General features: G+C 51.5%; 2 protein-coding genes across 4 annotated transcripts; both read right to left on the bottom strand.

Moving 5' to 3' along the window:
* Positions 1 to 182: 182 nt before the first annotated feature.
* Positions 183 to 4,867, bottom strand: CHMP2A (charged multivesicular body protein 2A). 3 transcript variants are annotated; one of them, XM_006027475.3, is made up of 7 exons: positions 4,557 to 4,823; positions 3,898 to 3,935; positions 2,949 to 3,146; positions 2,672 to 2,851; positions 2,165 to 2,295; positions 1,521 to 1,582; positions 183 to 1,159 (listed from the first exon to the last, which is right to left on the bottom strand). In XM_006027475.3, the coding sequence occupies exons 3-7, from the start codon at positions 3,114 to 3,116 to the stop codon at positions 1,038 to 1,040; spliced, it is 663 nt and encodes a 220-aa protein (XP_006027537.1). In that variant the 5' UTR covers positions 3,117 to 3,146; positions 3,898 to 3,935; positions 4,557 to 4,823; the 3' UTR covers positions 183 to 1,037. The 3 variants fall into 3 exon arrangements, with proteins under 3 accessions (XP_006027537.1, XP_006027538.1, XP_006027539.1); XM_006027476.3 differs by having other exon boundaries at positions 4,543 to 4,627; XM_006027477.3 differs by lacking the exon at positions 3,898 to 3,935 and having other exon boundaries at positions 4,557 to 4,867.
* Positions 4,868 to 5,623: 756 nt separating this feature from the next.
* Positions 5,624 to 19,354, bottom strand: UBE2M (ubiquitin conjugating enzyme E2 M). The gene is made up of 6 exons (XM_006027474.3): positions 19,230 to 19,354; positions 13,384 to 13,478; positions 13,094 to 13,132; positions 12,420 to 12,523; positions 11,984 to 12,047; positions 5,624 to 6,704 (listed from the first exon to the last, which is right to left on the bottom strand). The coding sequence occupies exons 1-6, from the start codon at positions 19,336 to 19,338 to the stop codon at positions 6,564 to 6,566; spliced, it is 552 nt and encodes a 183-aa protein (XP_006027536.1). The 5' UTR covers positions 19,339 to 19,354; the 3' UTR covers positions 5,624 to 6,563.
* Between the last annotated feature and the right edge of the window lie 6 nt (positions 19,355 to 19,360).

Here is a 19,360-nt window from a genome sequence, read left to right as displayed (position 1 = left end):
TCCCAGCATGCAGTGCTGTGTCTCAGGCAGGCAGAGACATGGGAGCATGACCAACTGAGAACTGCAGTCCTGAGCTGCACCTGCCAAGATGGCCAAGGGTGCAGAGCAACGAAAAGATGGCTATAAAGCACACCCCTCCCTACCTGCTCCATCCGCAGAGCAAGAACCAGCCAGCCAGCACCTGGGATACAAATCTACAGCTTTATTACAACAGAGAGGATAGGCCTCTATCTGGCCAGGAGATGGCGAAGGAGCCTACAGCCACCACCTGTATCCCATGCCAAGGAGCATGCTGCAGCCTGGGCCAGGCAAGGGCACCATACTCAGCACAGGGAGGAAGGGTAGCTCACGCCCCAACGCACTGCTCTGTAGCACCTGGGAAGGGCAGGGACCTGCCATATCTTGCTCTCCCTCTCCCCCCACAGGAACTGATCCCCAAACTCATCCTGGGCCCTCCTCCAGTGACTGGGTGAAGAGATGTACCTACTGGACTGAGGCAGCACCTACCATGCCCACCCTACTCTTGCCACATGGGATAGAGGAGCAGGAGTGCAGGTCCTGGAGAAGTGTGACCATAACTAGTCACAGAACACCCCGCACCTCACCCCCATTAGTGTTTTTGAGCCACGAACTGAAAGGTTGAAAGCTCAACCCCCGCTCCCAGAAAATGACCCCTCCCCAGAGATAAGCAAACATGGCAGCCCCTGACCATGCCCACTTACTCCCCATATCAGGGACCCCCAATCACACACACGCAAACACACACACACCTGGGCTGACAGCATGCCAACCCCCTTCAGGAACAAGCAAGAGGCTTTCCCTGCCCCAACTCCAGCAGTATCAGCTCCACCCCCACCCCTATGGCAAACAGGGATAGTGCTCCCCCAAGAAGGCTGGGTTGGGGTGAAAGGGCAGCAGAGAGTAGGACACACGCAGTGGGAGTGGGCTTGCTGGAGACAGGAGTATGCATGTATTGGAGCACCACACCATGGGGGTGGGGGGGTGGCAGGGAGTGCAAACCCAGCTCCCACAGAAGCTCAGTCCCGGCGTAAGTTCTTGAGGCGCTCCTCCAGATCGGCATCTGCATCAGCCAGCGTGGCTGAGGGCTCTGCCTTCTTCCCAGCTGCAACGCTCAGTGATCCTCCAGTGGAAGGCAGGTCTGCAGGAAGAGGAGTGATGACAACCAGAGGGCTGGCGTGCCTCAAGCTTACCTCTAGTCACCCACAGCCCCTCCCGCTTCCAGAAATCCCCCTCATGCTCTTGACGGGGGAAGAAGGGTTAAAGGGTGTGCACATACACAGACTGCCCCAAGCTGCCTCCTACTCCCAAGCCCACCTGCTCCACAAGGCAGATGATAGGAGGTTGGCAGGATCAGCCAGCAGACACCCTGCCCACATACTTGTAGGCCAATGGGTCTATCTGAGCTAAAGCAGGTGAGCTCAGTTACCATCCTGCATGTTCCAGTACTTCAGCATACAACAGAGAGGTGGGGGATAGCCTAGCTTGAGACAGGTACTTACTGGATAGCTCATCTGTCAGGGTCAGTCCCAGCTCATCCAGCACTTGAGACACCACAGCATCGCTGGTGGGGAAGGGTGACAAGAGGATTAAAGCTGCACACAAGGACTGCTCCCCAGCAGGGAAAACCACAGCCTCTCCTACCACGCCCAGGACAGAGAGATACAGAGAAAAAGGTGCTCTGATACCCATGTGGGACTCTTAGCAGCTAGGAGGCTGTGAAGCATCTCCTCTACCCTCAAGCCAGTGGTGTTGTCTAGGTGGAAAAGGATCCACACTCCACTCCCCATAATCTGAGCCAACAAACCCCCTACCCTAGGGTTGGATCAGTGGGAGCCAGCCTAGAGCAGTGGGAGACAGCCTTTTTGGCAGGCATGCCACAACTGGTGCCCCACACCATCTGAGTGTCACTCTGATACTCTTACCCTACCCAATCTGCTGCTCTACTTTCTGTTCCCTGACCTGTGTCCCTTGCTCAATCTACTGTTGTTTTCTGCTCCTTGCCATATTTGCCACTGTGTTCCCTGCTCCATCCCAGATCTGCCACATGCCACAGAGGCTGATCCTCATGCTCATGCCACCCCTGCATTAGAGAGGAAGGCCCAATGCCCATTTCCCATCCCCTGAGGCAGCCCATCCTCCTCACCTTTCTTCCTCATCTTCCTCATCACCCATAGCATCGTCAATGGCATCATTCATCATCTCCTCCTTCATGTCCATAATCTCCGACTGCTTCTCAAACTCCATCATGATCTTCTGGATCTGAGGCAACTTCAGCTGGGGGATGGGAGCAGGGGACACAATAACTCTGTCCTCTCAGGGGTTGCAGAGAATGCGAAAGACTGGCTCCACATCATTGCTGACTAAAGTGGGGCTAGAGCACAGAGAAGCTCCCCTCTGCAAAGCCAGTACTTTTATGCCACTCCCTACAGCATGCCTACTGGGACCAATTTGCTGAAAGCCCTCATGCTCCCAGAGCTCCTGCCCTGTTCCTTACAGCATTTGCTTACTGCAACTGAAGTAGCCAGGAGCTTTGACCTACAGCCAACTTCCCCTACTGCTCTGCTCCCTATAGCACCCCCTGTTAGGAGAAGCAGGGTCTGAAGTAGCCAAGAGCTCCCCCTGCAGCAAAGGTTTACGGGAGTCCACGCACCTGTCTGTTCATAGTGGCCATAGCCTTGGTGACACCCTTCATGGCTTGGGCCATGGAGTTGTTAGACTTGAGCGTCTGGATCTTGAGCGACACGGCCTGAATATTGGCCCGCATCATGATGAACTTCTTGACGTAGCGCCGTGTCCGCACCAGGTCCTTCGCCATGATCTTCACTGCATCCTGCACGGAGTCACATTGGGGGTGGAGTCAGAGATGGAGATAGCAACTCCCTCCACCCTTCTCCTACCTTTGCCTGCAGCTTCCCCCTGCCCCTCACCATTTGCCCTTGCTTTGCCATCTTCTTGATGTCAGCAATGATCTTTTTCTCTTGCGTTTCCAGCTTCTGCCGCTCACGGTCCAGCTCCCGCATGGCTCGGTTCAGGGCCCGCTGGTTCTGACGCAGCATCTCCTCTGGTGTCTTCCGACGCCCAAACAGTAGGTCCATCTTGGCTGGCTGTGGAGGGAAAGGCTTCACCTGAGGACAAACAGGACAGAAACAAGATCAGAACATGGACTCTGCACCAAGGGACTGAAAAACAGGGTGGCAGGAAGTGTGCTACATATGGGAGATGGGAGGGCCCAGGGAAGAAAGCCCGTGGTGCTACTTGGGAAATGGCAGTAGCCCTCTGCCAACCCTCCTTCCCCCTACCATGTCACATAAGTTGCTTGTCTTCACCTCCCAGGCCTCTCCTTGCTTTCCTCCCCATCACCTCTCTTTCACAGAGAGGTCCCCTCAGGCTTCATTTGGCCCATGGAGCCACCTTCATCATTTACTTGGCAAATTCTCTCACAGACCCAGAGGCTGTCTTCCCAGATGACCCCTCATGCTTTGTGAACATCCACAAAGTCACTGCAAGTGTCCTCCTTCAGACTGCACCACTTCTAGGACACCTACCAAAATCCTGTTAGTGTCTAGGCTGCTGGTGCATCACATGACACCCCTGGACACTGTCACATGGCTTTGTGACTCCCACTGTGGTCCCTGACCTGGCACTGTGGGATTCTTGCCCATGGCTGGTGCTCCAGAGCACAACCCACAACACTAAGAACAATAAGGCTGTGCTGGCCACATCCCTGGGACACTCCCCCTCAGCCGGCTGGCTAAAACCTAGCTGAGAGTGGTGCCTCCAAGCAAAGACCACAAGCTGGGACTTTCTGAGGCCTCTCCCCTGCCCACAGTGCCCACCACAAATACATATGGGAACCAACTCAAGCATAGTACTCACCCACAGGAGAGAAAAGGGTTGTTAGAGAAGGATCCTGCCTAGAGAAAGCCAAAGGAAGAGTTGGTTGCAGGGGGCACTACCCAGAAAGAAGATGGGGTAAGAAGCACTCCTCTGGCAGGAAAAGCAGCCCAGGAGGTGCTGAGACAAACGGATATGAAACCAGGGCCAATGGCAGGAGACAGGGCATTCAAGAGGAGAGGCTCTATCCTGCCAGGTGCCCCCCAACCCCTCTCGTCCCATGCCCCTGCTGAGCCACACACATCGCAGTGACCCCCCACAGCTCCTGCCCAGACCAGCTTGGCCTGGTCAGCAGAGCACTCTAGTCCCTGGAGCCAGGTCTGCTACTTCCTGGTGCTTGGTCTCCCGTCCCTGCTCCAGGCCTCAGACTCGGCCTCCCTCCTGCCACGCACTGATTACCCTGCCCTTCTTCCCACTCCCACCCCACCTCCCCGTTCAGCCGCCAAGAGCCCTCGGCCTCGCGCTGCCCACACCGACCCCAGCCCCATGCACTAACGCCGGGGGACACCACCAAAGAACGCAGCCGCGGGGGCGCCTGCTCCCCGCCCCACGCCGGGCTCCTGGGCCGGGCGCCCCTTTACCCCCCACCCGTCCTCCTGCCGTCCCGCCCCGGGACCCCGCTCCCACCTCCCGCTCCTCACTTTCTCCCGCACTTCCGCCTTCTCCCAGCTGACATCAGAAGGGCGGAGCCGCGTGACAGCGCGGAGTCACGTGATTGAACGTGAGGCGAGTAGAGCGCCGGAACAAACCATAGAGTATAAAGGGACGACAGAACGCCCGCGGTGGGGAATGGTATCCCGCCGGAAACCAGCGACGGGAAGGACAGAGTGGCTTCCCCCACCCGACCGGGAGTTCCGGAGGCTGCGGGACCGGCGGCTGTGCCTCGCTCCTAGCTCGGTGCAGGCGCAGGCCGGTGCCCGCGGCTCGGAAGCCACCTCCCAAGGCCGGCTGCGGCGCTGCCTGCTCCCTGCCGCGGCGAGGAGCTGGCTGTGCCGAGTCTGGGGCGGGCGAGGATAGGGCCGAGCTGGGAGGGACGCGGGACGGAGGCAGTCCCCGGCCTTGGCCCGCCAGGGCCGCCCCTAACTTCGGGGCAGGCGTTCAGGCCGCCCCGTCTTGATCCGTTAAGGGAGGAAGCGGCTGCTTCCTTTGCAGCCCACAAACTCCCCACCTCTGGTGTTGCTTCCAGTTAGTCTTGCAACAGGGACCGGGGGGTTGTCCAGTGGACAGCTGGGGGCAAGAAACAGCCCGTTCCTTCACAGCAGAGAAGTGACAGCAGCTCCTGATAGTCAGGGGCAGCTGAGGATCCTGGACTCCCTCCCTGGTCTGAGCTAGAGCTAAGGCAGCCTTACTGGTCCCACGGAAGAGGCTGGCACTACAATTGCCAAAATAACTAGAAGCAGCCCTGAGCTGCTTAGCCAAAATAAACAGAGGAGGTTGGAGCATGAAGGGATAGCTGACCCCAAGCCCCCAGGAAGGGGTCACCTCCAACACCTCACCATCAACCACTTCTGCTAGTACAGAGGGCTAACAGCTGGACTCCTAGGCTTTGGCTTGTGAGCAGAAGACAAAGGGCATGTTACTTACACCCCTGCCAGTTACGGCTGGAGAGGTCTTGTCTCCCCTCTCAGGAAGAGACAGGCACACCCTCCCTCCACTCTTGGACAGAGCGTACAGCGGCGTAGGAATACGGCACAGAGGCACTGGGCAGTGAAGTGCACTAACATTCCCCTTTAATAACCCAACACACTAGAGTACAGTGGCTTTTTGGCCAGGGGCTCCTGGGAGTCACTGGAGTGGCAGAGAAAACCAGTTCATTCATGGGCAGGCCCCAGCAGGTGGGTACAAGGGAGGGGAGGGGGAGGGAAATGAGCTCAGGGACCACAGGCTCCACCCTTCCAGGAAGGGAAGGCTCAGCAGGCAGAGGCTCTGCCCCCCAGGCCAGTCATGGTTAATTATCAGCATTTGTTCAGTTTGAAATTGGGTGCTTTTTTTTAAAAAAACAGACAGAAAAGGGAAGCAGAACCTAAAAGGGAGGGGGAGCAAGCCTGCCAGACCAAGCTCATTGCCCCAGGGCCTTGGCAGAGAGGCTGCCACCCCACCCCCACCCCTGCTCTGCAACAACCCCCCTTTGTAATAAATAGTTGCACTCAGACAGGCCTTGATTTCCAGCCAGGGGAGGAGCTGGCACAGTGCCACCACACTGCAGGTAGAAGGTGCCAGAGCACAGATGTATAGGAAGGGATGTGTGTGCATGGGGGGAGGAGGGGGTGTCTCTCTGCCCTTAGCAGCAAATGGGCCCCAGGAAGGCAGCTGGACTCTGTGCTCCACTTGGGGGCTGGGAACCAGCAGGAAGCCATGAGGAATTGGACTGCATGGTCAGGAAAGGGGGGATCTGGGCTCCCCACCCCCTGCAACCACCTGCCCTCCCTCACAGCAAGCCAGTGGGTAAGGAGGCTTTGGCGAAAAGGGCAGGAGTAAGAGGAGGAAGGGCTGCCCAGGCAGAGGCCATTTGAGCAGCGCTGGGAAGGGGCTAGGGGGCCCTGCAGTGCCTGGCTCCTGCATCCCCTGGTGGCTGAAGGCAGCGGTGTTGGCAGAGTCCCTCATGAAGGGGGTGGGGAGGAGGGGAGCGGGCGGCCAGCTGGTCAGTTCTATTTGAGGCAGCGCTCGAAGTAGGTGGAGCCAATGTAGCCGCCCCTCATGGAGCGCTGGACATTCTGCTCAAACAAGCGTCTGTTGTTCTGAAGGACCTCGGCAGCTTCTTTGTTCAGGGGGTCCTCAGGATTTGGCTCCTAGAAGGGAGATACAAGGATGGTTAACAGGATAGCCTTGGTTGAGAGAATACACCCCCTTCCAAATCCAACTCCTCTACTCAGCTTCCCCACTTCCTCCCCACCTCCACTATCAGGAGCTTTGGCTTGAGTCATTTGAGGCGAGGTGAAACAGGGATCACTAGACCTTGCTATTTTCAGTCCCAGACTGGGATTTGAGACACTTGCATATATTTTCAGCTCTGCTACTGGCCTGCTGGGTGACCTTGGGCATATCACTACACATCTGTGTCTTGCTTTATAGCAGCGGTTCTCAACCTGTGGGTCACAACCCAAAAGTGGGTTGCAAGAATATGACAGGGGCATGAACAAACTTTAGAAACAGATTCTCCTTTAAAGGAGAAAGATGTAGGAAACTGGCTTTTTCCTTGCAGGCTGGCAGAGCTCCAGCCTATGAGAGGCTGCTTGGACTCCCCACCATGTCCCATACACTTGGGGGCTGGGCGTGGACGGCAGCAGGTCAGGAGTGAGGGGCACTGGGTTGAGACTAGCCACTGATATTTACAAATAGGTCCTGGTACAAAAAAAAGTTTGAGAACCACTGCTCTATAGAATGGGAATAATGCTAATGACTTCTCTTTGACAAATTCTTTCAGATCAAAATATAACTGCTCTCCTACAGCAAACTGTCCCTCTAACTATAGCAGTATAATGTAAACCACCTCCTTACTGTGGGCACATAGCCACCACAGCTATATCGATCTATTTATTTGTAGCTATATTAATTATACTAATATAAGTGCATCCTTCCTAAGGATCATAAACAGCTTAACTATGGAGCATAAATGTTAAACAAGCCCACTGAGTTCTACCAATCTAACTGCCTACCAGGCACTTGTTAAATTGTTTGGAATCTTGTCGGTGTTCATTATTAATTAATATTTTAGGTTATAAAATGCATACTTAATTCCAGTGACTGACTGACATTTCATTTGACACCCTTGTATGCAACTTCCCTTAGATATCCCATAATTCATCCAGCTGAGAAGTAGCTCCAATATTTTTGCCCTTTTCTTCCCCCACAACTACCACCACAAGAAATTAACAAAAATAAGAATTATTTCCAACCTGATCATCATCCATGGACAGCACCCAAGAAAAAGCAAACCTCTGTGCTTGACCCTCTCCCCTTGCAAATCACATTAGAAGGAAGGTTCTCCTGGCATGGCTTGCTGCCCAGCCAGAGAAAGCATTCAGCACAAGGTGTTTTTTAAGTGATTCCAAAGCAAAGACTATGCTTAGGAGACCAGGGGAGGGTGAGAGTATGTTTCTATGGAAACTCCCCACTGTGCATAAAAATTATATCAATTACCCAAAACACCTTCCAGCATTTATTTGGGTATCTGGAATCAGACAGGTAAGGGTTCCAACACATTCCCACTGCCATGTGATGCTTTATCACCGTACCCGACTCCACCACTGATCACCCAGTCTTCACAGCATTACTCAGCATGCAAAGAGCACCCACAATTGCAGCATCCCATTTCCTACTTAAAGGACAGGTTGCACCTATATCCCCATGCAACACTGGCAGAGAACAGAGCCATCTACTATGATACTACTCATACAAGCAGGGTTGAACATCAGCAGTCATGCCAGTTAAAAATACCACCTTGCACACTGATAAACCCACACTACCATGTAATCAGGATATTTCATAACAGGATGGTGATCATTCATAAAAATATTACTCCACTCCACTAACAGAGCATATTGCAAGATCTTGGACATGATAAAACCCCAGGCCTGTGCTCCTTTTGGCTGGAGTTTGCAGAGTCAGCAATAGTTCAGTTCACAGAAACTGCTTTAATCCTTGTCCTATACGGTGTCCAGAAATGGTTCAGTTGGTTGGACATTTCCCCACTAGACCAATATTAAAAGGCCATTTTTTCCTGCTGCAAAGCCAACAGACATCATACAACTGAAGGACTCTGGTATGTTTGGTTAGGAAAAAAAGGGGATTTTTTTGGAAAGAAGCAGATAACAGTTCTTCAAAATTTGAAAGGTAGTCAAGAAAAAAAAAAAAGACTAAGAAAAATGGATTCTCTCTCGCAAAGAACACAGAGCACAAAGCGATGAGTTCAAACTGCAACAAAGCAGATTTTGATCAGACCTTGGTGAGGAGGGAGGATGGACAAGACTTCCCAACTGTAAAAGCAGAAAAACAGTGGAAGAAAGTGCCCAGGGTAGCTGCAGAATCTCTTTCACTGGATATTTCTAAGGCTGGAAGGGCATTCATCTGGGATGGTTTGGGAACAGGAAATCCTGCACCTATTCAAGGGGCTGGGTTAGACAACCCCTGAGGACCCTTCCAACTCCATAATTTTCTACTCTGTGCAGAAAGACACGCTGAAAGAGTAAGTGACAAGATTTCTCCAAAATGGCTCATCTATTCTGTTTTCCCAGGCTTTCCAGGCAGTCTCTGCAGTGAGAGGAGTCTGGGTATGGCTAATTTCAAGGTAAAATACCAATTTTACGTCACATGGCAGTGGCAATATCACTGCCAGAACACTACATCTGGTTCTGGTGTCTGCACTTTAAAAGACAATGTGGACTGATTGGAATAGGTGCAGAGAAAAGCCACAAAAAATATCTGAGAGCTTGAGAGGATGGTGAGACTAACAGGTTCACCCATTTGCTTTCTCAAGACAGTGACTGAGCAGTGACTTGACTAAAATACCCCTGAGAGAGAAAACCCCTGGTATTAGAGAGCTCTTAAATCTAGCAGGCAAAGACAAAGCTAGCAACAGCTGGAAGCTGTTACAAGAGGACAAGTTAAAAATAAGGCACATTTTTTCACAGCAAGGGCAATTCACAACTGGAATGAACTCCCAAGGACAGCAGTAGCAGCAGCATGTTCAACTACTCAGGCATGTTTACCCCCGGGAGTGCCTCCAAGAAGCATCCCCCACCCTACCCACCCACCCACCTGCTCACAGGCAGAAAATATCAAAGCTTAGTTTATATAGTTCAGAATAAGCCTGAACACCTCTCAGTTGGGTTTCTTAGTGTGCACTCAGGAGGTCCTACTAAACCAGCAGCCTAGTCTCCACACTGGCATGTATCAAGTGGAAGTGAGCAGTGTGCTTCATGGCAGTACTCCTAGGGTCAGCACAGAATCATGGAAGACATGCCCCAATGATCTTCAGATCTGGCCTGGATACTTGATCTTGGAAACGCTTTAGAATCATAGAAAATTAGAATTGGAAGGGTCCTCAGGTCTAGTCCAATCCCCTGCTCAAAGCACAATCATCCCCAACTAGATCATCCCATCCAAGGCTTTGTCTAGCCATGTCTTAAAAACCTCCAAGGATGGAGAGTCCACAACCTCTCTAGGTAACCTGTTCCAGTGCTTTACTACCTCCTCGTGAGAAAGTTTTTCCTTTTATCTAACCTAAACTTCCTTTGTTGCAACTTGAGACCATTGCTCCTTGTTCTGTCATCTGCCACCACTGAGAACAGTCTAGCTCCATACCCTTTGGAACCCCTCTTCAGGTGGCTGAAGGCAGTTCAATGCAAGTTACTGGAGGCAATATAGAAGTAACTGGATGGCATTCTCTGCCTGTGATGGAAAGAGGTCTAACATGATCCAGTGGTCCCCTCTGGATGTGTAAAATGCAAGGAAATCCTTTTTGTTTTCAAGACACTTCAACAGAGAAAGACATACTTTAAAAACAAAAGGTTCAGGACAGGTCAGTTTAGGAAAAAAGCTTCAACTTTATCTTGACAACTGTTCTGAAATACTGAAAGTTAGAATTCAGGCTAAATCCATTTGGATACAACAGCAAGCAGGACCTACCATCTGGAGTGCACTGGAAATCCAATCTGGCTTCATGGTATTAAGAGAGGCAGTATAGTTAGGGAACTAGTGTGCAACTTGAAAGACCCAAGGTTTGATAGGGCTCTGCCACAGACTGCCCATAACTTTTGTCAAGCTGCCTGCCACCTCTACAACAAAGAAAGCAGCACTGCCTTGCCTCACATAAGCTAACAACATATTGTGAGGTGGTCAGATGCAGCTGTTCAGTTATAGCTACATAACACTTAAGATAGAGGATGACGGAACCGGTGGGCTGTACTGACTTCAGTGCAAGCACTAGATTAGCAGAGCAGCCCCTGGATATTTAAATTCAATTTGATGATGATTCTAGGGGCAGAATACATTCAAATTAACTGCCTTAAAGCATTTAAGGGAATTCACATATTTACCAAATGATCCTATAAAGAGAGTTCAGTATTAATGGCAATAACTTTAAACATACTAATTCCATTCGGTTTCAGGGTCAACAGCCTATTCAGCTAATTTAAATAAAGTCAGTTGCTCTCAGTTGCCTGTGGACCCATGCAGATATCACTGGGCCAAGGTCCTTCAGGGTAGCTAAGGACTTCAAATGCTGCCAGAGAGGTGGGGCTGGCACAGGACACACTCATGCATGAAGCAGCATTGCTCTGCACTGAGAAGTCCTGTTCCCTTTGCTTCCAGATCTTTTCAAAATGTTCCATATTTGTCAAAACATGATACATCCACGTAACACTGGAGAAAAGACTCCACACACATGTTCAAAGTGAGGCAGACCTCTCCAAAAGCTGCTTCAAGAGGTTAGAGATAGGTTGACCTCCTGCCTGCCTGCCTTGCTGGAGCCCTGCTGGTAGGAGCTGCTGGGCACCAAGAGTGGAAGTAGAGCAGTAGAAGAGCAGCACCAAGGACTAGTGCAGATGAACCAGGAAACAGGGCCATCGCTATGGTCACAGACCCAATTAGATCACCCTCAGTATGATCTTTACAGACATGACAGACTAAGACACCACACACAGCTTAGCACAGATCGTACACCTGCTCCAGATAGCACTAGCCACCAGGATATGCTCCAGGCTTGCCAGAAGAGGACCCTGCCAACTCCCTACAAACCCTACATGATAGTCACCCATTCCATGGAAGTGAAAGGCTGCCCAAGTCTGCAGAGAGCCTAAACCAATTGCTGAGCACAAAACTGCTCCCGGAGTTCGCAGAACCACTGCATAAAACCCGAGTCATGCCCTCCAAGCCATGCATCAATACTGAAACATCAGGGTGACTATACCAACATGCACATGCTATGTGACCCCAGATAAGATAGCAGGGGGCTCCTTTCACAGTACCCCACAACAGTGTGTTAACACATGGTCCTTCCCGCCAAGTGCCCCAGCTGTGCTGGGGGAGCCCCTTCCCCATCCCCAAGTCCCCCACTCTAGGTACTCACCAAAAAGAGATACTGCAGACCATAAATTATAGAGTTTATTGTTAGTACAGGCTTCCAGTCCTCTCTGCAGGGCATAAAAAACAAAAAACAACACATACACCACAGTAAGCACAGAGAGAGAAGAAACAAAGCCAACCCCGTATGGAGGGGAAGGACATGATAGCACAAAAGGAAGTAATGCCAAACCAGAGGGGGATTTCCCCAGGACCTGATAGACAGATGAGATGGGTTGCCCCACAGCACATGGAAGAGGCACATGGAGCCCAGAGGTGCAATTCTGAGGAAAGAATTGTAAAGCTGATAGATTCCTCCCTCAGCCTGTGTGGAAGGGGACAGTAGTGGCACTGGAGTGGAAGCCATGACTCCTAGCAGCAACTGTCTGGGAGGGGGATGGGAAAGGTTCCCCACACCATGCCAGAGCAGGCACATACCCTACCTGAGGATATTTAAGCAGACATTGCCCTCTAGGTCTATGTTGGGGTGGTACACCATCGTCTCGCACTTCACTTTTGGAGGGTCATGTGGATAACCTTGTCCTACCTACAGACAGACAGGAGTTATTTCCCAGAAGTCCCTCCCTTCCATAGAGCAGCTCAGCACAAGAACTTCATCGTTCAGACAGAAAGTTTTAATGTTCAGCACACCCACCCAGTACCCTTGACACACAAGAGGTGCGAGAAGACTGGGCCTTTGGAAGAACCCCAGGTTTCACAGTTCTCCCTGAATTTAGGGCTGCCTGCTCCTTTTGACCAAAGAAAGGTGGAGGAAGTGCTGGTGGCTGGGCCAGCCTCTGGATTCCTGGGTCCTCCTCCACATTGGCCTTGGTGGGAAAGAAGGAGGGGACAGGACAACTATGAGCAAGCTGCCAGCTCTCTAGGCTGGTTCCCTCACCCTTTAGAGCAAGGACAGGGCCAGTCCCTCCAACCAGGCTAAGAGGCACCAGAGACAACTCCAAGTCAGCACTCTTCTCTTACTCTTCTCCACACCAGGTCAGACACACTGCAGGGAGGGTCCAACATGAGGGCTCTAAGGTTCATCCCTAGCCTAAGACAACACATCTCTTCTGGGCCAGTTCTCATGGGGAGGCCAAACAATCAAGATGAGACTTACCTTGAAACTGAAAACAAACTTCCCTCCTTTATAGAAGCCCTGCAAGAGAGAAACTTTAGCAAGAGAGGCTACTCAAGGGAAGGGGGGGGGGGGGGGGGGAAAGAGGAGGGAAGGGGTCAACTCCAAGGGGCCTGGGGCTTAGCTTTACCCCACAGATCTTAGTAAAGGGAACTAAGTCCTGCCAAGAGAAGCCAAATCAGATAAGCAGCAGCCAGGGCTTCCCAGAGCAGGAAAAGAAGAGCCAATTGTAGCATGTAGCTGCCCCCTCCCAGCTCAGCCCCTCCACTCACCTCATCAGGGCAGATAACTAACTTGAAGTTCAGGAGGTCATCCTGGTCAGAAAAGTCTATTTCACATGTTTTCGGTAAATTCAGCTCATTAATGTCTGTGGGAGGAGAAGCAGAGAAATGAGTCATCTTAAAAGAATAAGCCTGGATCCCTTCCTTGACCCCACCCACTGCCCCTTGGTGATGGAGAGCTCTGCCTCAATCCATGCTCTATCAGGTTCCTGACAGTGAGGTGGAACCTACTGGGATACCCAGGGCCCATGAAAAGACAGAGGTGGCCCTTGGGACATTTGAATGGGGTTAGGTATGAACACATGAAACAGCACGGAAAACAACAACTCTGGTCTGATTGCTGCCCTCAGATGGGATAGAATGGGGCTGGAAGACATGCTGTTCCTTCTCAGTGGAAAGAGATCCAGATACAATTCACCTGATCCCAGAGAGGATACAACAGAAAACTAATTTTTTTACATTTAAAGCAGCTCCTGGAAGGGACTTTTACCCATCCCCCAGCATGGGCCCCATTCTCTCAACAGGGTGAGGCAGGCCCGCAGGCTGGCTCAACATGCACTACAGTGTCATTTCTTTCTGAGGAAGGAAGGGTGCTGAGATCACAGAAAGATCAGGTCAGTATTGAAGCATACCACACAGAAACAGATATACGGATAATCCAAGTTGGGATCCTTCATCACTCAGAGCACGGTAAACTGAGAACATTACCAGAGAGCTAGATCCAAATTCCAGATCAGGACACAAGCAAACAAGTGCCCTGGAAGACCTGGGAGGGGGGGCGGGGAGGAAAGGGAAGGGAGTCTGGGAACTTCAGTACTGAGATCAGGATTGGGGGTCCCTAGAAAAACTGGGGACTGATTCCAGGACTAGAGTAGCATAGAAGGGCCTAGGAATCAAGCTACATGTTGTGGAACTGGTAGTACCACCACCACTGAGCAAGTTATACATAGAAAAGAAGCAGGTGAACAGTGAGCAGGACCCAAGACTCATACCTTGTCTTACAAACCAGAGGAGGGCCATACATGGGAGGGGTGGAGAATCTCCACTCTACAGCTGTTCAAATGCAGCCCCCCCCCCTCCTTTCTGGGGAAAGCCCAGATCCTTAATCACAAGCTGAAAGGACAATCCTTGGAACTCCCCTCCCAGACCCACGGGTTTATCATAGAATTATACAAGATTAGGGTTGGAAGGGACTTCAGGAGGTCATCTAGTCCATCCCCCTACTCAAAGCAGGGCTAGCCCCAACTAGAACATCCCAACCAAGGCTTTGTCCTGCCAGGTCCTGAAAACCTCCAAGGATACAGAGTCCACAACTTCTCTGAGTAACCTGTTCCAATGTTTTACTACCCTCCTAGTGAGAACAATCTTCCTAATATCCAACCTAAACTTCCCTTGCTGCAACTTGAGACCGTTACTCCTTGTTCTGTCATTTGCCACCTCTGAGAACAGTCTGGCTTCAACCTCTTTCAAACCTCCCTTCAGGTAGTTGAAGGCTACTATTAAACCCACCCAGTCTTCTCTTCTCCAGACTTAATAAGCTCAGTTCCCTCAGCCTCTCCTCACCATTTTCATTACCCTCCACTTCACTCTCTCCAATGTGTCCACATCCTTTCTGTAGCGGGGGGCCCAAAACTGAACACAGTACTCCAGATGTGGCCTCACCAGTGCCGAATACAGGGAAATAATCACTTTCCTTGTACCTGCTAACAACACTCTGACCAGTGCAGCCCAGTATGCCATTAGCCTTCTTGGCAACAAGGGCATACTGTTGGCTCATATTCAGCTTATTGTCCACTGGAACCCCCAAGCCATTTTTTCAGAGCTGCTGCCCAGCCAGTCAGCACCCAGCTTGTACTGGTGCATGGGATTGTTCTGTCCTAAGTGCAGGACTTTGCATTTTTCCTTGTTGAGCCACATGAGATTTCTTTTAGCCCAATCCTCCAATTTATCTGGGTCACTGAATCCTAGCCCTACCTTCCAACATACCTACTACTCCCCCCCAGCTTGGTGTCATCTGCAAACTTGCTAAGGGTGCACTCTTGCAGTCTTCCAGGTCATTGATGAAGATATTGAACAAAACCGGCTCCAGGACCGACTCCTGGGGCACTCCACTTGAGACCAGCTGCCAACTAGACTGCGAGCCATTGATTACTACCCTCTAAGCCCAAAGCTCCAGCCAGTTTTCTATCCACCTTACAGCTCATTCATCCAGCCTGTACTTCCTTAACTTAGTGAGAGTGTTGTGGGAGACCATATCAAAAGCCTTGCTAAAATGAAGGTATACCACATCCACTGGTCTTCCCACAGCCACAGAGCTAGTCATCTCATCATGGAAGGCGATCAGGTTAGTCCGGAATGACTTGCCCTTGGTGAATCTATGCTGACTCGTCCTAATCACCACCTTCTCCTCCAAGTGCTTAGAAATGGATTCCTTGCGGATCTGCTCCATGATTTTTCAAGGGACTGAAGTGAGGCTGACTGGTCTGTAGTTTCCTGGATCCTCCTTTTTCCCTTTCTTAAATACAGGCACTATATTTGCCCTCTTCCAATCATCCAGGACCTCGCCCAATCGCCATGAGTTTTCAAAGATAATGGCCAGTTGCTCTGCAATCACATGAGCCAGCTCCCTCAGCAACCTCGGGTGCATCCTGTCTGGCCCCATGGACCTGTACATGTCCAGCTTTTCCAAATAGTCTCTAGCCTGTTCTTTCACCTTTGTTGGCTGCTCATATCCTCCCCAAACTGTGCTGCCCAATGCAGTAGTCTGGGAGCTGACCTTGTCTGTGAAGGCTGAGGTGAAAAAGTCATTGAGTCCTTCAGCCATTTCTGCATCCTGTCACAAGGTTGCCTCCCCCATTCAGTAAGGGACCTACACTTCTCCTGACCTTCTTCCTGTTACTGACATACTTGTAGAAACCCTTCTTGTTACCCTCATGCCCCTTGCTAGCTGCAACTCCAACTGCGCTTTGGCCTTCTTGACTTCATCTCTGCACGCCCAAGCAATACTCTTATACTCCTCCCTAGTTGTTTGTCCAAGTTTTTGCTTCTTATAAGCTTCCTTTTTGTGATTTAGTTTACTGAAGAGTTCCCTGCTAAGCCAAGCTGGTCTTCTGCCATACTTGCTAGTCTTCCTGCACATCGGGGTGGTTTGTTCCCATACTCTCAACAAGGCTTTTTTAAAGTACAGCCAGCTCAACTGGACTCCTCCCCGCTTCAGACTGGCTTCCCAGGGGATCCTGCCCATAAGTTCACTGAGCAAGTTGAAATCTGCTTTTCTGAAGTCCAGGGTCCTTACTCTGTTGCTCTTCATCCTTCCTTTCCTCAGGATCCTGAACTTGATCATCTCGTGGTTGCTGCTGCCAAATTGCTATCTACTACTACATTCCCCACCAATTCTGCCCTGTTTGTGAGCAGCAGACCAACAAAAGCACAGCCCCTAGTTGGCTGCTCCAGCTTTTGCACCAAGAAGTTGTCCCCAAGACTCTCCAAAAACTTCTTGGATTGCCTACGTACTGCTATACTATCCTCCTAGCAGATATCAGGGTGATTGAAATCCCCCATGAGAACCAAGGCCTGTGATCAGAAAACTTCCACTAGTTGTTTGAAGAAAGCCTCATCCACCATTTCCTCCGGGTCTGGTGGCCTATCGCAGACCCCCACCATGACATTATCCTTGTTGCACTCTCCGCTGACCCTAACCCAGAACTTTCAACAGGCTTATCTCCAGTTTCATACTGGAGCTCTGAGCAATCATATGGCTCTTTTACATAAAGTGCAAGTCTTCTTCCTCCTGTTCTCCCCTGCCTGTCCTTCCTGAACCCATCCATGACAGTGCTCGTCATGCAAGCTATCCCACCTAGTCTCTGTTATCTCTTCCCAGCAGCCTATTAAATGAAGGCCTGTCATCCCACCTCTAGGTGCTAAGAAGCAGTTTTGTTCTTTATGCCACTAACTAGTGGCCAGAGACTGAGGAAGGTTTACCCCAGTGGTCAAACATCCAGGGTGGAGAACCTATGTTCTCCATTCTTCTTCGCCTCCTGAAGGATACCCCAACCCTCTGCATCAACCATACCCTAAAACTAATAAGAACCAGCCCCATTTCACTGCTTTCCCCCCGCCTCCAAAAAAAAAAAAAAAAAAAAAGGACCCATATGGGACTAGGCCTGGTCCTCTGTACAGGATGTTTCAGGGAAGACCAACATATCAGGGAAGCTTCAGGGCTAATCAGAAACTACAGACAGGACTGACACTGCTAGACTTTTCTGTTTCACTAGGTCCTTGATAGGGCATTTTGGAAGAGGGGAGAGGTCATATTTAAACCCTGTCACCAAGATTCTGGCCTTCATTACCAAGAACCACGCAAGCCCTGGGTTTATCGACTGCCACAAAACTACTGGAGATGCAAGAAGGAATCAATCCAGCTTGTGATTAGTGCAGAAGCAGGAACAGAACCAAGGACAAAGATCAACATAGAAAGGGCACCAGGGCTTCCAGTCTCAGTACCAACCTTTCCGATGGTGAGGAATGGATCTTGACACCCAGGAACAAACCCCTGAACCATGGGAGTTTAATAGCTTTTCTGGGGTCCAGGACCATGAACAAAGCACTACCCAGGATTCTTGCTGTCCTGTCTACACTGCAGAAATGGGGGCAAATGGTAGCTCTCTGGGTGACCTCTAATATTGCTATGAAGAAAGGTGCAAGGAGCTGTGCTGCAGGGCATATCACCAGAGGGCTCTTAGGGGCCTCATAACAGAGGCTTCTCAGCTCTTAAATCACAAGATGTGCCAAGGTAGTAGCAATGGCCAACATGGCAGCATGGGGCAGATCCAGGTCCTGTGTTAAGGCAGACCTCAGCTGTAACATGGGTGCCCAGCAGGTGCATAATCCAAGGGGCACACTGGAGAGGAAAGCGGGGAGAGCAGGAAGAGAGAAGATGGCCAGTGGGGCTCAACATGAGGTTCCACAAATGAAAGCTAAGGCTGGGGGTATTTGATTGATGTGCTTACATCTCTGCCAGTACTCAGAAAGCCAGGTTTTTAACTGGAGGATCTTCCTCTTCCAGTCAGAAAAAAATCAGTTCAATTGCCAAATTTGGGGTCATGAAGGAACAGTTCTCCTCAGGCAGATTAGCATGGACTGTGAGAAGGTAGCATCCTTCTCCAAGGATATTTTGAACAAATGTTAACAAGTTACGCCTGTCACTCATCTCCCCTGCTTTCACCATCAGCAGGCTGAAGGGTGTCTCTGGTGTCATACCCTGCAATTGTGTCAGGTTTTGAAGCAGTGACACTGAGGGATTCTTGGCTTTGCCTGGAACTGCAGGGAACTGGTCCCAATGGGCCAGGATGGCCCCCTCAGCCCCATGCCCCACAAGCATGGCGCTGAGGACTACTCAACACACCTGGGAGGAGAGCTGGGCCCCACTGGGAGAAGCCCTTTACAGGGGGTAAAGCCCAGAGGTGGCTCCCAGCATGAGGCAGGTGGGCGGCAACCCCTGGTTCCCCCCTCCCTTCCCAGGGAAGGGCCCGCGGCAGGCAGGCAGAACAGGAATCCCGCACTGTCCAAGGCAGGACGGGCAAGGTCTAACCCGCGGCCCAGGCCAGGAAGGCAAGTCTGGATGTCAGGCAGCCCTGGCGGTGGGGGGTAATCCCCGCGCGGGCCCGGCGGTACCTTCCGGGGAGGGGGTGGGGACTGCTGCCCCAGCCAGTCCGCCCCACGTGGGCAGGACCGGCACCGGCACCAGCCCCCGGGGCCAGACCAGGCCGGGCCTGCCTTGGGAGCGCGAGTAGAAGCTGGGCCCGTGGCGGGCAGACACCCCGGCCCGGCCCCGGCACCTTTCTGGATACGGAGCTGCGCGGCAGACGCCTTCTTGCTGCTGCCCTTGGTGCCTCCGGCCGACTCCTCCTCCTTCTTCTGCTGCTTCAGCGAGAACAGCTTGATCATCCTGCCGCCGCGCCGGGCCGGG

The sequence above is a fragment of the Alligator sinensis genome, unplaced genomic scaffold (assembly GCF_000455745.1).
Source record: "Alligator sinensis unplaced genomic scaffold, ASM45574v1 scaffold496_1, whole genome shotgun sequence".
In the NCBI taxonomy this organism is placed as follows: Eukaryota; Metazoa; Chordata; order Crocodylia; family Alligatoridae; genus Alligator; species Alligator sinensis.
This window is presented reverse-complemented; position numbering and strand designations above follow the sequence as displayed.

Coding starts and splice junctions, on each gene's coding strand:
- CHMP2A (XM_006027477.3), bottom strand. CDS start 3,116: ATGGACCTACTGTTTGGGCGTCGGAAGACACCAGAGGAGATGCTGCGT. Junction 2,852..2,948: donor TGGCAAAGCAAGGGCAAATG/GTGAGGGGCAGG, acceptor GACTCCGTGCAG/GATGCAGTGAAGATCATGGC. Junction 2,296..2,671: donor TGGCCACTATGAACAGACAG/GTGCGTGGACTC, acceptor CCCATCCCCCAG/CTGAAGTTGCCTCAGATCCA.
- UBE2M (XM_006027474.3), bottom strand. CDS start 19,338: ATGATCAAGCTGTTCTCGCTGAAGCAGCAGAAGAAGGAGGAGGAGTCG. Junction 13,133..13,383: donor TAGTTATCTGCCCTGATGAG/GTGAGTGGAGGG, acceptor TCTCTCTTGCAG/GGCTTCTATAAAGGAGGGAA. Junction 12,524..13,093: donor AGTTTGTTTTCAGTTTCAAG/GTAAGTCTCATC, acceptor GTCTGTCTGTAG/GTAGGACAAGGTTATCCACA.